The sequence below is a fragment of the Myotis myotis genome, unplaced genomic scaffold, assembly GCF_014108235.1.
Source record: "Myotis myotis isolate mMyoMyo1 unplaced genomic scaffold, mMyoMyo1.p scaffold_m19_p_9, whole genome shotgun sequence".
NCBI lineage: Eukaryota > Metazoa > Chordata > Mammalia > Chiroptera > Vespertilionidae > Myotis > Myotis myotis.
This window is the reverse complement of record NW_023416401.1, coordinates 49,495,349-49,513,198: the sequence shown is the minus strand read 5'-3', so window position 1 is coordinate 49,513,198 and position 17,850 is coordinate 49,495,349. Positions and strand designations below refer to the sequence as shown.

The window sequence follows — 17,850 nt, the reverse complement described above, 5'->3', positions numbered from 1 at the left end:
TATAGGGAACAAGGAAAAGTGCCCCAAACATTTTAGCCAAAAATAGTAGGTCTTTAATTCTATACTGTGCATGGTAACCCATTTTAAACTAATGTGTAGGCTGCATTATATTAATACATATATGAATTTTAAGGTGGGACACTATGTTTTCAGCTGTTAATTTAAAAAAGCGATTCAACCTACTCACATAGCCACATGACCTTTAGACTCTAGAAATCCTACTGATGGAGGTTCCCCCTTTTCTATATTCAATGGGCACTTCACTAGCCAAATTTATGTTGGTTACCTAGAGAGAAGCCCAATCTTAAAAGTCAATAAAAGCCCGGCCTCTGTGGCTCAATGGTTGAGCACCGACCCATGCACGAAGAGGTTGCCGGCTTGATCCCCAATCAGGGCACATGCCTTGGTTACGGGTTTGATCCCCCGTGAGGGTGTGCAGGAGGCAGAGGATCGATGTTTCCCCTCTCGTCGATGTTTTCCTCCCCATTTCCTATCTATAAAAATCAATTTAAAATCATTGAAAATATGGGTTGCTAATTAGATGCCAACCATCATCTATGTTCTTATAATTCTACCTTTCCCCTGTTGAAAGGGGCTGTTTTCCAGAGCTCCCACGTGGAGTTTTAGAGAACGCTCACATCCATCACACTGCTGTCCTCTAAGGAGGCATTACACGGTCAAGTCCACCGCCCACCTCACATGCACACCCATGGGCTCTTGAGTGAATGTGTGGGGATGAAATGACAAGCAGGTGTGGGCCCCTCTGCGGTAAACATAAGACACACTTCAAAAGCTAAATCAAAGAAGGAAAACTAACCTGAAAGAAAAGACTACATTTTAATTTTCTGAAAATTTTTAGATAAAACGCAGGGGATGATACATTTTTTAAGATTAGATATACTTGGTAATCTATGGAGTTTCTATGGAGGAATCTGGTGTCCTTGTGATAACACACCCCGACAGGCAGCACAGTGTAAAAAAAATATCTACAGACTCCAGTCTGGGAATGAATACCAGCTCTTCTTGACTACTGGCTCTCGCATAGCTTTGTTAGGCAAAGTTTTCTCTTAGTGGGGGGGTTCGGGGGGGAGGAGGAGATAAACAAATAACAATAAAGGTGTGGGGAGAGGAAGGCAGAGACAAGTGGGAATATAATAGCTGCCTTGCCTAGGGTTTGTTCTGAAAATCAAATAGGCCAGTAGATATGAAATTTCTTTGGAAACTTTAAAATCCTCCATGAGGGCAAGAAATCATTGTTGCAAAATTTTCACCTGGAGGAAAATTCTATGAACACTGCTTTTCATAATTGAATTTATTCTTCAAATACACTTTTATTAACTGGTTGTTAATTAAAATTTATTAATATGAATTCTAACAAAATAAAGTTTTTCAACCAGGCAGTGTTAATTTAAGAGAATGGGAAATAAGGATAAAACCCCCTCACATATAACCATAATAAGGACCACATTTCAAAAGGATTATAGAAGAAGATTACTGACATTGAAGAAGAAACGAGCAATGTTTTGAAGCATTCGATCAATCACTAGGTCTTCCCCCAAATCCCTCTACTCTGGTTGTAATCATTGCCCAAAGCTATCGATTTCTTGCTCTCCCCACTCCAATCCTCTAGGTCAGGCCCCAAGTCTTACTGAGCTGACCTCCTATCAGTCAGGAATCTCTCCCCAGTCGCATTAACTGGATGAAGTGGAGCCAGAATGACCTTTCTGGAGCACAGCCCTCCATGGCAGTACATCTCCAGACCATCTTTGTGACCTGACCTCCTCACTCAGGCCAGGCCGGCCCTCAATCCCTGCAGCTCACCACCTGCTCTCTCGCCTCTGGCCTTTGTTCTCACACTCTGGCCACACTCTGGTCCTCCTTCCTACTCCTCTAGGCTAATTGCAGCTCATCCTTCAACCCCCTTTCCTGGGAAGACTTCCTTGACTCTAACAAATACCTTACCGTGGTTGCATTTCTTCTCTCCCAGCTCTACCCTTGCTTAACTGTACCTGCTGCTTAATGGTCCTCGTGCCCCAGATTGTAAGCCACATCTAACCTGTTCCCACTTCCCACTGACCCAGGGTCTGGCCTACAGCACACTTTAAAAAACAAGAAAAGTGTGGGATAAATGAATAACTGATCTCCTATTCTGTCTGCTTTAAGTGTATGAGCAAGTCCACCCAAAACAATTATTCTTCAGAAAACAGAGATGCAAGTGGGTCCTTCTTAAGAAGGAGGAGGACATCCTTTTTAATTTTGTGCTGAGCCAAACAGGTAAAGATGTTTGAAGGCAAAGAAGCATCTCAACTCCTATTAAATTTCCCCAAAGTCTCCACATTTTCAAACCACTAATTTACTCATTGGTCATGCCCTTTTGATAGTTCTTCCAAAAGGTATTTTCAAATTCCATTTGACATGTACTTTCATCAGTTAATTTTTAATTGAGCTAAATATTAAATGCTCACATTAACCAGAAAAGCGTGTTTAGCTCCCAATCTGCAGTGACAGCCTGTGTTATTCTCACACACAGGCCAAGCATGAAATAGAAAACTAATAACCCCTTAAGTGTATTCTCAAAGTATCATTTATGGGAAAGAAAACTACATTCAAAGGAAACTTGTGCAATGGCTGTCATTTTTTTCCCAGAGCCGCAAGCTGTTACAAAGCAGGAAAGCTCATTTTCTCACGGATATGGACAAGCTCAAAAATCCCACTGTCACTGGATGTGTTCATTAAGAAGGAATCTGGCAGCAGCACAGGGGACAGATACTTTGGAAAACAGGCCAATTATCTGGGTGTCCTTTATAATTTGAAGTTTCTGAATTCACTCCTAGATAAGCCACTTGAAGACGGCCTGGCAATGGTAACATATCGCGCAGATGGTCACTGAAGAAATGATGGGGAGGAAGGGAGGATGGGGGAGAAGAGAAAATTTGCTTGTGGTTTCATTCATGGGACAAATCTGTAAGCTGACACATCCCTCTTTTTAAAAAGTCCCTAGAGCAGTACGGTCAAGCTTCATTACAAGTAAACAAATCATACCATCTTTCTCAAACAGATGACAAATGGTGAATAATAATGCTTTGAGTTTGCTTCATGCCAGGGAATGAGGACTCTCAAAATACAAATTCCACCAGTTGGTAAAACCACCGAGAGGCTGTGATGCTCGCATCAATGAGAACAGAGGACTTGGCCTGAAGCTCCCTGGCCAGTGGTTTTATCTATGATATCTCTGGTGGTCCTCTTGCTGGTCAATGTCTGGGGAAGTGAAATCCTAGGTTCTCTCACCTCTGGGAACACTGGACTGGACTGACTTCCACCTCCAATTGGCTGCGTGTTTTCATAGGAACTGGAGGACCATTTAGCCCCATGATTCTCATGCTGTAGTTCTTTTATATTTGAGCTTCAGGACCAGAGGAAAAGCCCACCTTGTTTGCACTGGGATATATAGAGCCCTTGGACAAGCCCTGATTTCTTTAATAATAAGGTGATGAATAATCTCAGATGCCAAGACTTTCCCAGTCTGGATAGGGCCTGAGATATGAAACATGAAGATATGAGATATGAAGCCTGAGAGCACTGCTGCACATGTATAAAGATTGTATGTATGTATTCTTTGTGTAAACAAGATATAATGTGACAATGAACAGGCTGGTGTCTAACGTTAGCATTAAGGACTAATAAAAGTTGAATGATTAATATAAAGCAAAATCTAGATGATTTCTCTTCAGCTATAAATGACATACTTTTTCAATTCAATGATGAAGGGTGAAATCGAAAGAGTTAGTAGGTATTTTTTCTTTTTTCATTTCTATTAAATATTAACACGTCTGTGAGATGGGACATTTGGAACACACACACTATAATAAGGGGAGTGGGAAAATATCATTTGGGTTAGGATGAGTTAAATGCCCCAAATGCCTCTAAAATAATCATTATTAATTCATTAATTCAATAAACAATCAATGTGTGCACCACTACTGATTATGCTAGGTGCCAAGATAAATGTAATAGGAGAAATATTTTATCATATGAGGAAGTCCAGCCCTCCACAAGTGGAGGATGCTACTCAACTAAAACTCCTGGCATAGAGCTTTGTACATAGTAGGTTCTCAATAACTGGTTTTTCAGTAAAAAAAAAAAAAAAAAAAAAAAAAGTTAATGTGCATGCTATCTCAAATAATATCTGTACAACTCTTTCCATTTCCATCATTGCCCTGGTGACTAAGACCTCGGGGTTAAGTTTTGCTCATTTTCCTTAATTAAGACTTCTTCAAATTGTTTTCTTCTTATACTGTCATGTTAATATTAATAAGTGGCTCTACCTCATTGGACTTATAATTATATGCTGGCCAGAATTCATCATGGAAATGGCTTGAAGACAGTCCTAAAATTTTAGATTCAGAAGTGCCAACTGGCATCCTTTATGAACTTTCTTTTTTCCAAAGAGATAAAAAAAATCAATATCTAAAGCTGATGATATAATTCGTAATTAATTTTATTCCTATCCTAATGGTAAGAAGGTAATATATGTCGCAAATAGGCATTGAATGAACAGCACTAAATACTTGTCCCATATTCTCTTAGAACATTCTAATGCAGCTGAGTGGAATGCTTGGCTACAATTCAATTTCATAGTTAATACATAGAAATAACATTCATCATATTATAAAGAAGAAGAAATCTTAGTATTGCTTAAGAAGAGTTGGAAAAAGTCAAGAAAAGTCAATTGGCAACATCGGTCCCTTATTCGGTGCTCCAAGTATTAACTCTCCATTCTCTTATGAAGCCTAAGAAAAGAGATATATAGAGCCCTGGCCAGGTAGTTCAGCTGGTTAGAGCATCATCCCAATACACCAAGGTTTTGATCAGGTTCAATCCCGGGTCAGGGCACATATAAGAATCAACCAATAAATGCATAAATAAATGCAACAACAAATCAATGTTCTCTCTCTCTCTCTCTCTCTCAAATTAATGAATTAAAAAAATAAAGAAATATAGTAATTGGAACTGTCACAATGGGTGTTGGTTTCAATGGTAAAAATCTCTCCTGAAAATTTGAAGCTTCACTCAACACAGTGGGTCTTGGGTTATTTTCAGAAGACAGTGTCAAGAGGAGAATGAAGTCAGTCATAAACGTCTCTATTATTATGGTAAAGCCCAGAGAGTTGGTGACCTGGATATTAACTACTAATGAAATATGGCTCTATTCCTGACATTCTGAAGGCAAAACCAGAAGCATGGAAATACCATTTTTCCAAATGAAGGGTTTCCCTGTGAAGTGTGTACTCCGTGTGCAGCCTGTCAGAGAGGTAGTTTCTACAGTGAACCTTCTGTAGAATCCGTCGGTCACGCAAGCAAGCCACCCAAGTGGCTCTTAGCATATTGCTACAAATGGCCACCCCAGCATGGCAGGGAGAGTCCCTTTCTCACACGCTGAAGAGGGTGTTTGGGGAAGTGTCTTTAATATAGGCTATTTCAGTTGAGTTAGTAAGTCAAAACTTATCTCACATGGCAGAGATCAGAGCAAGGCAAAATTCCACCAGCGGATTCTAGCTTTTCCCTGCATAGGGTTGGAATTTATGGCCTCTGGAGGGGACGCATCGTCTCTGTGGACAGAAATTTCCCTTGTCTACTACCGCTAGTAAGATTGGAGTGGGGGTTAATTCTAGCTTTGGTGAGACCCCTTTTTGTGCTGCCTCTTGCTGGTTTCCACGCACAATGCTCTTTCTTCAGGTGAAGAGATGTAACAAGGAACCACACCTAGGAGATCTCTGTGTGGTGGGACAGTCAAGGGAGATGGGGTGAGGTCCCTATGAGAAAGCCCAAATGGCTTTAGAGCGATAGAAATAATCCCTCAACCATCATTCTCACTGAAGGACAGCTGGCTTTATCTTTTGGTGATTAAAGAGCAGAGAAATAATGTTAGCACTAGAGAATTGAGCATAGATCAGAAAAAGAGGCAACCCACAAAAATACTTTTAAAAATGCAAATGGCTTTGTTGTAATTTCAAAAGTTTTTACAATTTCCATTTAAAAAGAGAGGACCATGCCTGCTGGCCTTAGCTCAGTGGTTGAGCTTCAACCTATGAATGAGGAGGTCACAGACTGAGTTTCGGTCAGGGCACATGCCCGGGCTGCAGGCTAGATCCCCAATGTGGGACGGGCAGGAGGCAGCCGGTCAATGATTCTCTCTCATCGTTGATGTTTCTCTCTCTCTCTCCCTCTCCCTTCCTCTCTGAAATCAATACAAATATATTTTTTAAAAAATAAAGAGAGAGGACCATGCGGTGAAGAAGTTAGATGGTGAATGCCTGCTCTTTAGGGGCACGTTACGGAAAACTGGGAATTTCTGCAAATAGCATTTTGAAAGAGGGGCCTCTTGATAAACACAACAGCACTATCACCTAAAAGCAAAACAAAACAAAAGCTTTTTGCTTTTTTCTTCTTCCAAAGCAAGAAGCCTCTTTCTGGTTCAAAATCAACTCGTATTTTTCTGCATGCAAGAATGGTTTAAAGAAGACAGTTCTTCAAATGAAGCTATTCTAATCATCCTAATCAGAGCCTTGATTGTCTTTTACTTAAAAGAACTAATGAAATGCTTTAAGAACGGCAGACTAGTGTTTATTAAGTCTCCTTAATGTGTAAAAAGAGCGCTTAATGGGTAAATATTTAACAAGGGAACTCCCCCTACCTTTCAGTTCTCTTAAGCTTAGGATTGTGTTATACAGAATTTCAAAATGTATCTAGATTCCTTCTCCTATTTAAATCAGGCATAATGCACACTTGAACAGCCATATAGTTAGAAATTACTCTCTTAGACAAAGATTGATGTGTATCCAAAATAACATATACTTAGTTTTCTTCTTTGCTCTCTAAAGTCTAGGATCATGCCCATCACCTAGCAATAGCCTGTGACGTCACCCAGGAAATGGGTAAAGCTTTCCTTCTTGTGCCTACAAGCTAACCAGGGCACTTAGAAGACTTGTGATCATGTCTGGAATAACTGTCTCAGTCCCTCGCTGATTTTCATAGTCAATTCCATTTAGACATCAAATACTAATTTTGTTTGAATCAAACCAAGAGGGATAAAAGAGAAGCTTCACAGTGAAGTGAGTTCACTGAGTGGTCTCTGTACGGAGCTAGGGAAAGAGTGACCAGCTATCGAGGTTACTACTATACCTGAATAAGGTGATATTAGATTACCTTAAAAAGGTTTAACAGAACCTTTGAACCTCAAATACAATATATCTTGAGGGGGGAGGGGGTGGCTTTCTGCCTATACTCTACAAAGACAGTGTTTTTCCAGCACGAATGCACTGCCGCTGAAATCCTGCTTTGCTAAACCATAGCGAAGACACCATGAGGGACCTCAGAAATGGGTGTGGGGTGTGCTGAGTGGGAAAGACCACTCTTAATAAAACACCCACATACCTGCTTTGTGAGTGGTTAATCTTTCCTCCAAAAAACTGACTAGGACTGGGAGTAGAGAAAAGGAAAAACTGTAAGTGTTGGCTTGAAAATATATATCTGTGGCTTTCTGTTTCCTGGTGTGCTGTGCGGCCTAATGACATTGAAGCAATCTGAAATGTACCAGCTTGATCAAGGATTGCTGAAAAGATCAATCAGCTCTCACTAGAAAGCACAGCTAAAAGTAACAGGAGGCGTCAAAGAAAGCCATGTTTTTAACGGACACGAAATAGCAACCAAGGCCCTAAAACAGAAAAGAGAACTGAGTGAACTATCAAATTTTACAAAGGTCCAGAAATATAATTACTCAAGAGCACATGACTGCAAACTCTAGGAGCAATAATGTATTTTTCCCCCCCTACAAAATGAGTTATTGAAAGGGGTCATGTGGTTCTTAGGAGGCAGAAAGACGCACTTTCCCAAGGAAAGTTCACCATTAAATATATCACTTAAGACTGGATCATCTTCAGGCTATTTTTAATCTTATCATTTTGCTGCCAAAATTGGCCATTAGCCGCTGATACTCAGCCTCTGGAAAACTGATGCTTTTTCATGTATTTTGTACACAGGCAGAGAACAGCATTGCTTTCCAGTTAATCAAATGTTTTTGTAGACATGGAATAGATACAGAAAAGAGAAACTGCTTGTTGACCAACTAATAAGAAGGAAGCTACCTCTACTGGATGTGGAGAAGTAAGTTTCTGTTTTCCTAAACCACAAAGACCAAAAGGCATTTTTTAAAAAAAGAAGAAAAGAAAAAGCAAGGTGCGCCACCATCTCAGCAACAGAATGAAACCAGTCTCCTGTTAAGCCATCTCATTCTTTCAGTGGTCCACAGCCCACTCTCTGCTAAGACATGGATCTAAATATCACAGTTCTCCGTTTGGAGGGTGCTATGAATTTTCATTCACCATCAACTTTTGTATCTCAACCCTTTGCTTGCAAGAGCCCCTAAACCCATCTACAGAATTTAAACTGTGTTACAAGGGGATACAATAATAACTAATGCAGCTATTAAAAGAGCTAGCTCTCCTGCCTTTCATTGGAGCAGAAAAGCTATCTTACTTTCATGGGCGATGCCAATACAAACTGCATAGCTACCATGAAAAACGTCTTGGAGAAGACCAAGCTTACCATAATTTATCTCCTATCTCTTTCATTTCAACCTATTTCTCCCAAGGGTTAGATCAGCCTAGTGGACATCTGGGAAACACTCAGTATTCTAGGTAATACTATACACCTGTGAAGCCACTGGACCGGGACACTGGAGGATACAACCAAGGCTGTCAATCTTTGCAAGAGGTGTCCCCAGGAATGGTAGATGATGACAGCCAGCATTTCTAACGTCACTGTGTGCACAAGCACCTGTAGATCACGTGAACCCCATATTCTGACTCCGCAGCTCTGGGGTGGGACCTGAGCTGCTGAATCTCTGCAAAGCCCATGCTGCTGGTCTGTGAACCACACTATGACCAGCAGGGTCTTAGACATTCCCTAGAACTGCTGCTGTCACTCTGCTCCCTCTGTCCTGCCCCTCTCTGGATGCAACACAATGCCTTATTCAGACTTGGGAATAAAGCAATGACCCACTCTGCACCCAACTTCTTCTTTAGTCTTTAATTTGAGGATTCTAGGACCATCTCTCAACCAACTCTCATTCCAAGACCCTGCTTCCTCCAAGTTATGGAACATGGAATGAGAACAGTTTTCTCGGCCTCAAGAGGTTCTGACTTCGAATCAGCAGCAGCAGCAACAAAAAGCAGTGACTTTGAGTCTGAAGCCCCCATTAGTATATATTCAGTAGACAAGCTGATCCACTGAGTCCTGGATCCAGTGCAAGTCACAGTCGAATGTCAAAAGAATGTGCCAGCTCTCTTCTGAAACTTTATTATCGTTATTAAGAGTACTTTTCTCTGTAAAAGCAACATGTTATTAGAGACGGAACCCTGACAGATGCAAATGTGGAGGAAAATCTGTCTGTAGGCCAGATGCCTAAAACAAAAATTTAGATTAAGAACGCACATTTGAAAGGATGGGTAAATTATCTGCACCACTTTTATTCCAATGTGTCCACTTATGGTTGCATTTCCTGACATATACTTTTTGCCAAATTCCTTTGTTTTCCTATATCCACCTATATGTTATTCTGAAAACTACACATTTTACCATCAGCCATCTGTGCTTCTCTCTGATTTATTCTTACTATAAGAGGTTTTGTCAAAAAAAAGTTATCATTTTCTATGGTATGTCGTTGTGGTTTGGCATCATAAAATATAGCCTCTACATTTATTAACCTCAGATACCTGTTGACCACAAAGATGGGCTCTACAACAAAAACTCTATTCTAACTGGAGGAAAAGTGAGCCTTCACTTAAAAAGAGCATGAGATTACGACAACTCAACAACAAAGATCAAGGTTCTATCTTAATTTCAATCATAACCATATGTCTCTGTTTCCCATCTTTTTATTAAATTACTCGATAGATGACAGTTACCACCTTGGCTTTCTTTCGACTAGAAAGAACATTTTTAGATATTTTATTGTTCATAAAAAATATGAATTAGAAAAGCTGTTAAGTCAGTTTATCTTCAGCCTTAAAATGATCCTTTTGGATCTGAGAGTCCCTAGCTCCTTGATTATGGTGGTTAAAAATCAAACCACCTACTTAATCAAACAGTTAACAAAAATATTATTTCCACCCTTTGGTGAATTCTTCCAGAATTACTGAAGATCTAATAATATAGAATCTAAAAAAACCCAACAATTTACAAAGAGCATTTAGGCTGTAGAAATTTAAATGCAGGGATCATTTTAGTCGATTTTACTTTTAAACAATAAAAAGTGTCATCAGTATTTTGTCAACTTTGGCCAAGTAGGATCAGATGTTCATGTCAGCCATAGACTTTTCTTGGCCTTTTCTCTTTTTGGCCCCTTAATAGCACACTATGCAAACTGTAGTAAAATACGTAACATGCTTCTTGAAATCAGATCCACTGGTAATCATTTCTAGGATTTTTGCTCCTGTTTGGTCCTATAAAACAATAACATTAGTAATTCTCCCCAGGGACTATAAAAGGAAGCACTGTATTGATTCCTTTTTCAAAGGTAATTCTTCAGATTAAAACAAAAAGTCCGAAAAAAAAAATCAAACAAGAATTATTCCTCCTTTTTGCTTTTTCATAAATTAGTAATTTTAGATGGAAGGTGTAGCTCTCAATTGCAATTCTTCTCCTTCGCCACCCCCCCCCCAAAAAAAATAAAAAATTACACACACAAAAAGAACTTTATGGTACATGAGAGCGGCTCTAACACTGTACCAGAAAAAAACAATCATCTCACACATGTTCTTCAAAACTACAGGCATCGATCACTTGGACTAAAGTCAGAGCATGAGAGAATTCAGAATCAATTCTATGCTTCATGCAAACACTGTAGACGCACGTTTGCTCAGTAGAGGAACCAAGCGATGTGGATTCTAGGTGGTGGGAACTAAAAGATACTCAAATCCCAGCAAACGTTAAAACTGCACACCAGGTATAGAAGTAGAACACAGAGTTCGAAGCCAATGCAAATTCTGTCACTGATGAGACAAAGTAAAGCATCCACAGCTGAACGTTTTTTCAAGTCATTCGGTCACGCCCACTGGCCTTTTGGAAGTTCAGCTTACCTCTTCAGAAACACAGCTAAGCTTCCCAGGGATAGGGGCTGCATTGGTTTTCCTCTTTGGGTAGATTTTACCCAATGAATCAGATAAGGCTTGCCCTTTGGTCCTCTGGTGCAGTCTGTTCTCCTAATTGGGTGGTTCTCAAATTTTAGTACAAAGAGGAAACCCCCAGGGGAGTCTGTATAGGATGCAGTTGCCACAACCCAATCTGGGGTCTCCCATCTCAACCAGCTACGCAGGCCAGGTAATTGTGGTGCTGGGTATCCTTGGACCCCCAGTTTGAGGAACCCTGGAGGAATTCCATTTATCCCAAGATCTTACTGGATAGGAAATGCTGAATCTTTGAACCACAACAGCTGGCCAGTAAGGGAGAAACACTTTGGGTAGGAAGGAACGATCACAGTAGGCTTGGCACCGCAAGTTTTGTACAGGGGAAGAGGGTGGGAAGCAACAAACGTGGTGTTATTCACTGGCTCGTCAGCCAGTCCTTGGCCCAGGAGCCCACCCACACTCCAACCACCATGTCTCAGACCTGAGACTTCCATCCCAGACACACATTCAACCAGACATGCACCTACCCAGCCTCCGTTATCCTGGATCCAGGTGTGCAGGTGCCGGTTCAGGTACTCTGTCATCCACAGGGCGATGTTGTCCACCAGGGGCGACATCTCCCGGTTGACGCTCTCCACACACATGACTCCACCGAACTCAAAGAAGGCCACAATCCTTCCCCAGTTCACTCCATCCCTGAAGAGCTCCTCCACCACCGTGGCAAAGCGTCCCCTCGCGGTGAAGGGCGTCAGGTGCAGCTGGCTGGACATCTCTGCGAAATCGCGGCGGTAGCGACGGGAGAAGTCATCGCCCGCCTGTCGCAGGGTCAGGTGGACCACAGGTGGCACGGGGCTGAGCGCTGGCCCCCCGGCGGCCGCGGGGGCGGCTGGAGGCGGCGGCGAGGTCCTGGCGGGCGCTGGGGGGCGCCCGGGCTGGGAGGAGAAGATGCCCGACGCCGGGGTGGCCCCTGGGGGCGCGGCGCCCGCGTCTCCGGCATCCCATTCGTAGCCCCTCTGAGACAGCTTATAGTGGATGTACTTCATCACTATCTCCCGGTTATCATACCCTGTTCTCCCAGCGTGCGCCATCCTTCCCCCGAGGAAAAGCAGAGAAAAGCAGCCGGGTACCAGTAGCACCTCTCGCTCCCGCCCCCGCCCCACGTCCCCGAAAAAAAGAAGAATAGTTATAATCCAGCTATTTTATTGGATGTGCTGTGCATTCTTGGATGAGGGGGTGTCTTCAGTCACGCGGAACATTTGATTCTGGTGTTTCCCTCTTGGCATGAGGTGCAGGAAATTTTTATTTCAATTCCTTTCGGATCTTTATTTCATGAGGCACATTATTATTAATTATTGTCAATATCAGTCTACTTCCTCCGTGATCCTGAAAGGTTAAAAAAAAAAAAATCCGAAACACTGATAAGTCAAAATCAGGTGCATTTTTCTTACACTGGATAAAAGCAGGGCTATACACACTACAACCACACGGCTAAAAAGAATGTTAATTAAACTGCAAATTAAACTTAGTCGAATACACTTAAAGTTAAAATCTCAAATGTTTCTATTAAAAGTTACATTAAACCAATTTCCTGCGCCAAGAACTTACTTGTATTTTTTAAGGACGGCATGATCTTCTGTCAAGTTTCCTTTTTTGTGAAGACAAAACAAATGCGTAAGGCAAAGACCCCATCGATCTTCAGAACTCCCGGCGATAGCTGCTATGAAACTTGCAAATGAACCTGGAGGTGGGGGAGTGGTGTAAATGAGCAGAATTGGCAGATGGATTCTCAGACTTCTCCTTCACAGAAATGTCAGTCCGTAAGAATCCCAACTGGAGATCTCAAGAGCACGAGAGGGGGGGCGGGGGTGGGGGAAGGCAGCGGCGGCGGCAGATGAATTACAATTTTCAGTCCAGTATTTGCATAAGTCCTGTGATTTCCCCCCTCTCGGCAATATACACGCGCGCACACATGCGCGGGCACAGACATGGACCCCTGTCCGCGGGACCGCTTCAAGCCTCCCCCGGGGAGAGACAGGGATCAGGGGCCGGTGGACGCGCCGGGTACACCCAGGCGCAGGAATCCGCTTCTGATTAAACTCCGAACGGCAAATGCATTTTCCGAAAAGCTGCTGGATAAATGAAGGCAGGACGCGCCCGGCCCGCCGGTGCAGAGCCGAGAAGCCCGCGCTGTGTGTGGTGCGGCGAGGGGTGGGGAGAAGGAGATGGTGGGGGAGGGTTTTATTTTTTCCCTCTTTTCCTAAAAAGGATGACTGCTAAGAAGTTCTCCCCCCCTGGACCCCCTCTTCCGCTGCACCCACCGGCGCACCCCGCCTCCGGGCTGCGCACCCTTTCTCCTCCTCCTGTTCCTGCGCGGCGGCGCTGGCGGCGGCCGTCTCCCCGCGCTCCTGCCGCGCGCCCGCTCGGGGTGATGACGGCCGCGCCGGCGGGGAGGGCCCGGCGCCCGGCACCTTCGCTGGCAGAGGCGGCGGCGGCGGATCGGCGGGGAAACCGAGAGCGGCGGGCGGGAGGGCGGGCCGGCGGCGCGGGCGAGAGGGGGAGGGGGCGGGGAAGACGGGGGCGGGCGTGGGGGGGGGGGGGCTGGCCTCTTACTTCATTCTCCGCTCGAACCGACTGGTTTCCTGTAGTACGTCACGGTTCATTCAAAAAAAGAAGAAAGAAAGAGCCCTCCTCTGAGCGGCCCCGCCGCCCCCTCCGCCCCGCTCCCTTTCCAGGGTTAAAGGAACCGCGGTCGGGCCGGGAGCGGCGCGCTCCTCCGGGGACACACGGCGCGCTGGGCCACTGCCGGGGAGGGCGCGCCTGAGACGGCCCCCGCCCGCCCTCCGGGCCCGCTCCTCCCGCTCCGCCCGGCCGGTGGGTGGCGCGGGCGGCGCAGGCCTCCCGCGCGGCCACGGCGCGGTGGGTGTGCGAGGGCCTCCTCCGGCCTGCGGCGCGCTCGGGGCCCGCGAGGGGCCGGGGCGCCCGGGGAATTGCACGCGGGCCGGCGGCTGGGTGGGTGGGTGCGCCAAGAAAACCGTGCTGGGAAGGCGCGGGGGGAACCGCTGCGACCCTCCCCAGCCGTGTAGCGAGCTGTGTACACCCATCTTGTTACCAGCGCTGGTGGCCGATCTGACCTCCAGCACAGGGACCTCAGCGCTGCCCTCCGGTAAAGAGAGGCGTCGCTGCACTTTCATTAGAGTCTTGTTTATTTTCAAGTTGCTTCCTAGGTATACACGCAGAGCACACTCTGGAGACACCATCCATGACCAAGGCCAGACAGTTCTCAGCAGACTGGCGGAGGGGCCAGTGGAGGACATCAGGGGTTTAGAAATGGTTCCCCTCTGCTCCGGACAAATTCAGCCCAGGGTTAGGGCTGGGCTCTGAGAACGTCTAGTGACTTTCAGGCCTACAGTCTCAATCAACACCAGGTTGGGTGGGTTTCTGAAGGCCTCCACGGTCGCCTAGCAGCCAATCCCAGATGGCCACACCTTAAGTTAGCTCCACATGCACATATATGAACACACAAGCACACACATTTTTAAATTCATCAGCATGAATAGCCCCTTGGAGAAAAGCCCAAGACGGCCATCACGTTGCACGTGCTTAACTATTTTTATCTCAAAGAGACTGACAAATTAAGCTCCGAAGGGGGGGAAAACGTTTACTAAAAGCACAGCAGCTTACTTATTAGGGCTCAAGTACACGTATGTAGGGACACTGGATTAATGTGGTCATAGAAACATGACAAATAAGCGCTGCACTTTGTACGAATTTGTTCAGACACTATCTTTATTTTGTCTTCTTCCTGGTCTAAAATCAAAGCATTTATTCCTAAGCAAAATACAAGCACAGCAAATTATGTTCCTTTCTTTATCATTCCCAATCAGCCAACATGCCGGAAAATGGGTGCCTGCTCCAAATTTCATGTCCAGGCAAGAGGGAAGGAAGATGCTCTGCTGTCTTCTGATGGCAATGAGATGAACACTGGGTATAGGTGGACCGGAGACATACATTCCCACAGAACTAGTAGAAACCCACCTAATGCCACAGCATTTTGGTTTGGGGATCTTCTCAGAACCTTGTTGTAAAGCTCCAGAATTACTTAAGAGGAATTGAAAGCCTTGATGCTTCTGAGACCCAGCATGTGAGTTGAGGAAATGAGAAGACGGAGCTGGAAAAGAGATTGTACTTCTGCAAAGGGGCAGCCAGAACGAAACATAACCCCATTCCCAGAGAAAGAAAAGTTTCCTTATTCTTCCCTCCTTTGCTGCATAGAGCCTCACTACAGATGTCCCCAACCTGATTCCTTGGGTGGCATACTGACCAGAACCAAGCATTCTCAGGACGGGTTTGCATGACAGTCCTCAACTGAGGGTTATATTCCCTGCGACTTTGAATGGAGAGTGAAACCCTTCCTCCATTTGGATGCCAAGTGTTTTAGACTCCACTTTAAAGAGTGAGGTCAAGTATTCCTCAGAAATGTGTGCATTAACTCTTTGCCTTTGGGCATCGATGAGGTGGCAGAGGGACCATTGGCCTGACTCAGGAGTCCTGGGTTTGATTCGGAGATCTGTGATGGAGACCTTCCAAAACCTACGGACTTTTCATTTCCCAAGATGTCTTCCACTTTTAAGAGCCAATGGATGAGCCTTTTGCCAGCTTTGCCTGACTGGGTTCTAGAAGGACGGTAGCACCAGGAAGAGAAAAGAACAAGACACAGGGAGAGGAGGCTGTATCCAGAGTCTGAAAGGCCTGTGTTTTCCTTCTTTATTCTCGTCTGCCAAACAAAAAGCTTTTTATTGCCATCTTCGCCACCTACTGGTTGATGTTTAACAATATCATTCAGAAAGTTTCTTCATCCATCACCAATGTAAATATTTCCAAGGTTTATGAGATTCAAAAAGAACTAGTCTAATTTGGAAATTCTATACTAATATTTAATATAGGTATGCATAAAATCTTCCCAACTATTAAACTTTTTACTTAAAATGAGGATAGAAAGACAGCATTAGCTGAGAGGAAATTTACAACTAATAGGTAAGATGAAAGAGCTAAAATATAAAGCATAACCCCCAAACCATTCAGGCAAATGGAAATAGAAATAAATCCATACACAAAACAAACTGACTGGAGAGAGTAAAATCAAGTAGTCCACATAGTCTTCACAAAGGAAAAAATAAACTGCTTAAAAAATAACATTTCACAGACCTAGATAAACAATCCAAAACACTAATTTCTAATTTTGAGTATCTCCTAAATTATTGTTTCCAGGTTTATTGAAATATAGTTGGCATAGTATTTTATACATTATAAATTCTTATGCTAAATAGTGCAACACTTTCAGATAGTTTGCATGCTTTGCTGGCAAAAAATATGTAATAATGTTACTAATTAATTACTAATATAAATACTAACAGTAATATTCTTCCCAATTCACCTATGCTCCCATGTCTTCTGCTGTAAGAGTGATCATGTCTGAGTTGTCTGCTCCGTGCTCTCAAACCATCCTTGTCATCATCAGGAAACCCTTGCCAAATCTAAACCAATGAGCTCTGGTTTAACCTAGAAACCCACCTGGCTAATTTATAATGGGTCCTAAACCTCAAAATATGTTTACAATAATTAAGCAACAACCTTTGAAACTAGGCAACGAACAGCAGATCAATCATCCTTTGTGCAAGTTTCATAGCAGGCAAATGTTGCTTACTTTTGGTTTACAAAGGAAAGCACCGGAAATTCACTCGTCGTAATTTTTTCCTTTCAACTTAATGACTGCTTTTAAAGTGAAATAAAAGGGGAGAAACGTATACTTTTCAAATGCCTACTGCTCTCATCGGATTGAAACTGCACTAACAGAACCAAACAACATGAAACACCATGGAAGTGAGGGGGTTAACAAATAATTTACATTCTTAATGTGCAAAAAACAAATGTTATTCTCTTTGCTAGTAGGCACAGAGCACAGTATCTCCCAGATATTAATTCCTGATGAACAAGGGTACTTAAATTGTGTTTGATTCCTAAGGCTGGCATGACAAAATACCACAAACTGGGGGCTTAAAACAGAAATATATTCTCCCACAGCTCTGGAGGCCTAGAATCCAAAATCAAGGTGTGGGAAGGGCCATGTTGCCTCCTAAGCTCCAGGGGAAAGGCCTTCCTTGCCTCTTCCAGCTTCTGGTGGTGGCTGGCAGACCTTGGCTTGTGGCTGCATCACTTGTCTCTGCCTCTGTGGCCACAGGGCATTCTGCCTGTGTGTCTCTTTTCCCCTATTGTAAGCTCACCAGTCATTGTGGATTAGGACCCTAATAAACTCATCTTAACCTGGTTATTTCTGTAAAGACCCTATTTCCAAATAAGGCCATATCTGCAGGTACTGGGGGTTAGGACATCAACATGTTTTGAGGGCACACCACTGAACCCACAATATGCATCCAATATGATACCTCTGAAGGCCCAAGGACTCAGCATACTTTGAATTTCAAGAGGGAACCATGATCTTTCTAAAGCTGAAACCTGGACATTTCATGTTTCTGCTTAAAGTTGTTCAGAGACTAAAATCTCAGCTCCTTTGCATAATGTGGCCCAAGCCCCCCCACCTGGGCACCCTCCCACTTTTCTTTCTTCTTGCAGCTATATTACCTTTGTGTACTTTCTGGAATATGCC

General features: G+C 43.7%; 1 protein-coding gene across 5 annotated transcripts in view; it reads right to left on the bottom strand.

Annotated features, from left to right (window-relative positions):
* The window catches only part of BCL2 (BCL2 apoptosis regulator), a 164,489-nt gene extending 150,450 nt beyond the window's left edge, over window positions 1-14,039 (bottom strand). For 2 of the 5 annotated variants that reach the window (XM_036323713.1, XM_036323717.1), the window contains exons 1-3: window positions 13,797-14,039; window positions 12,792-12,924; window positions 11,714-12,569 (exon numbers count right to left, since the gene is read on the bottom strand). In XM_036323713.1, coding sequence (XP_036179606.1) covers window positions 11,714-12,274 — 561 coding nt within the window. In that variant the 5' untranslated portion in view covers window positions 12,275-12,569; window positions 12,792-12,924; window positions 13,797-14,039. The other 3 variants (XM_036323715.1, XM_036323716.1, XM_036323714.1) reach the window with 3 other exon arrangements.
* Window positions 14,040-17,850: the final 3,811 nt, after the last annotated feature.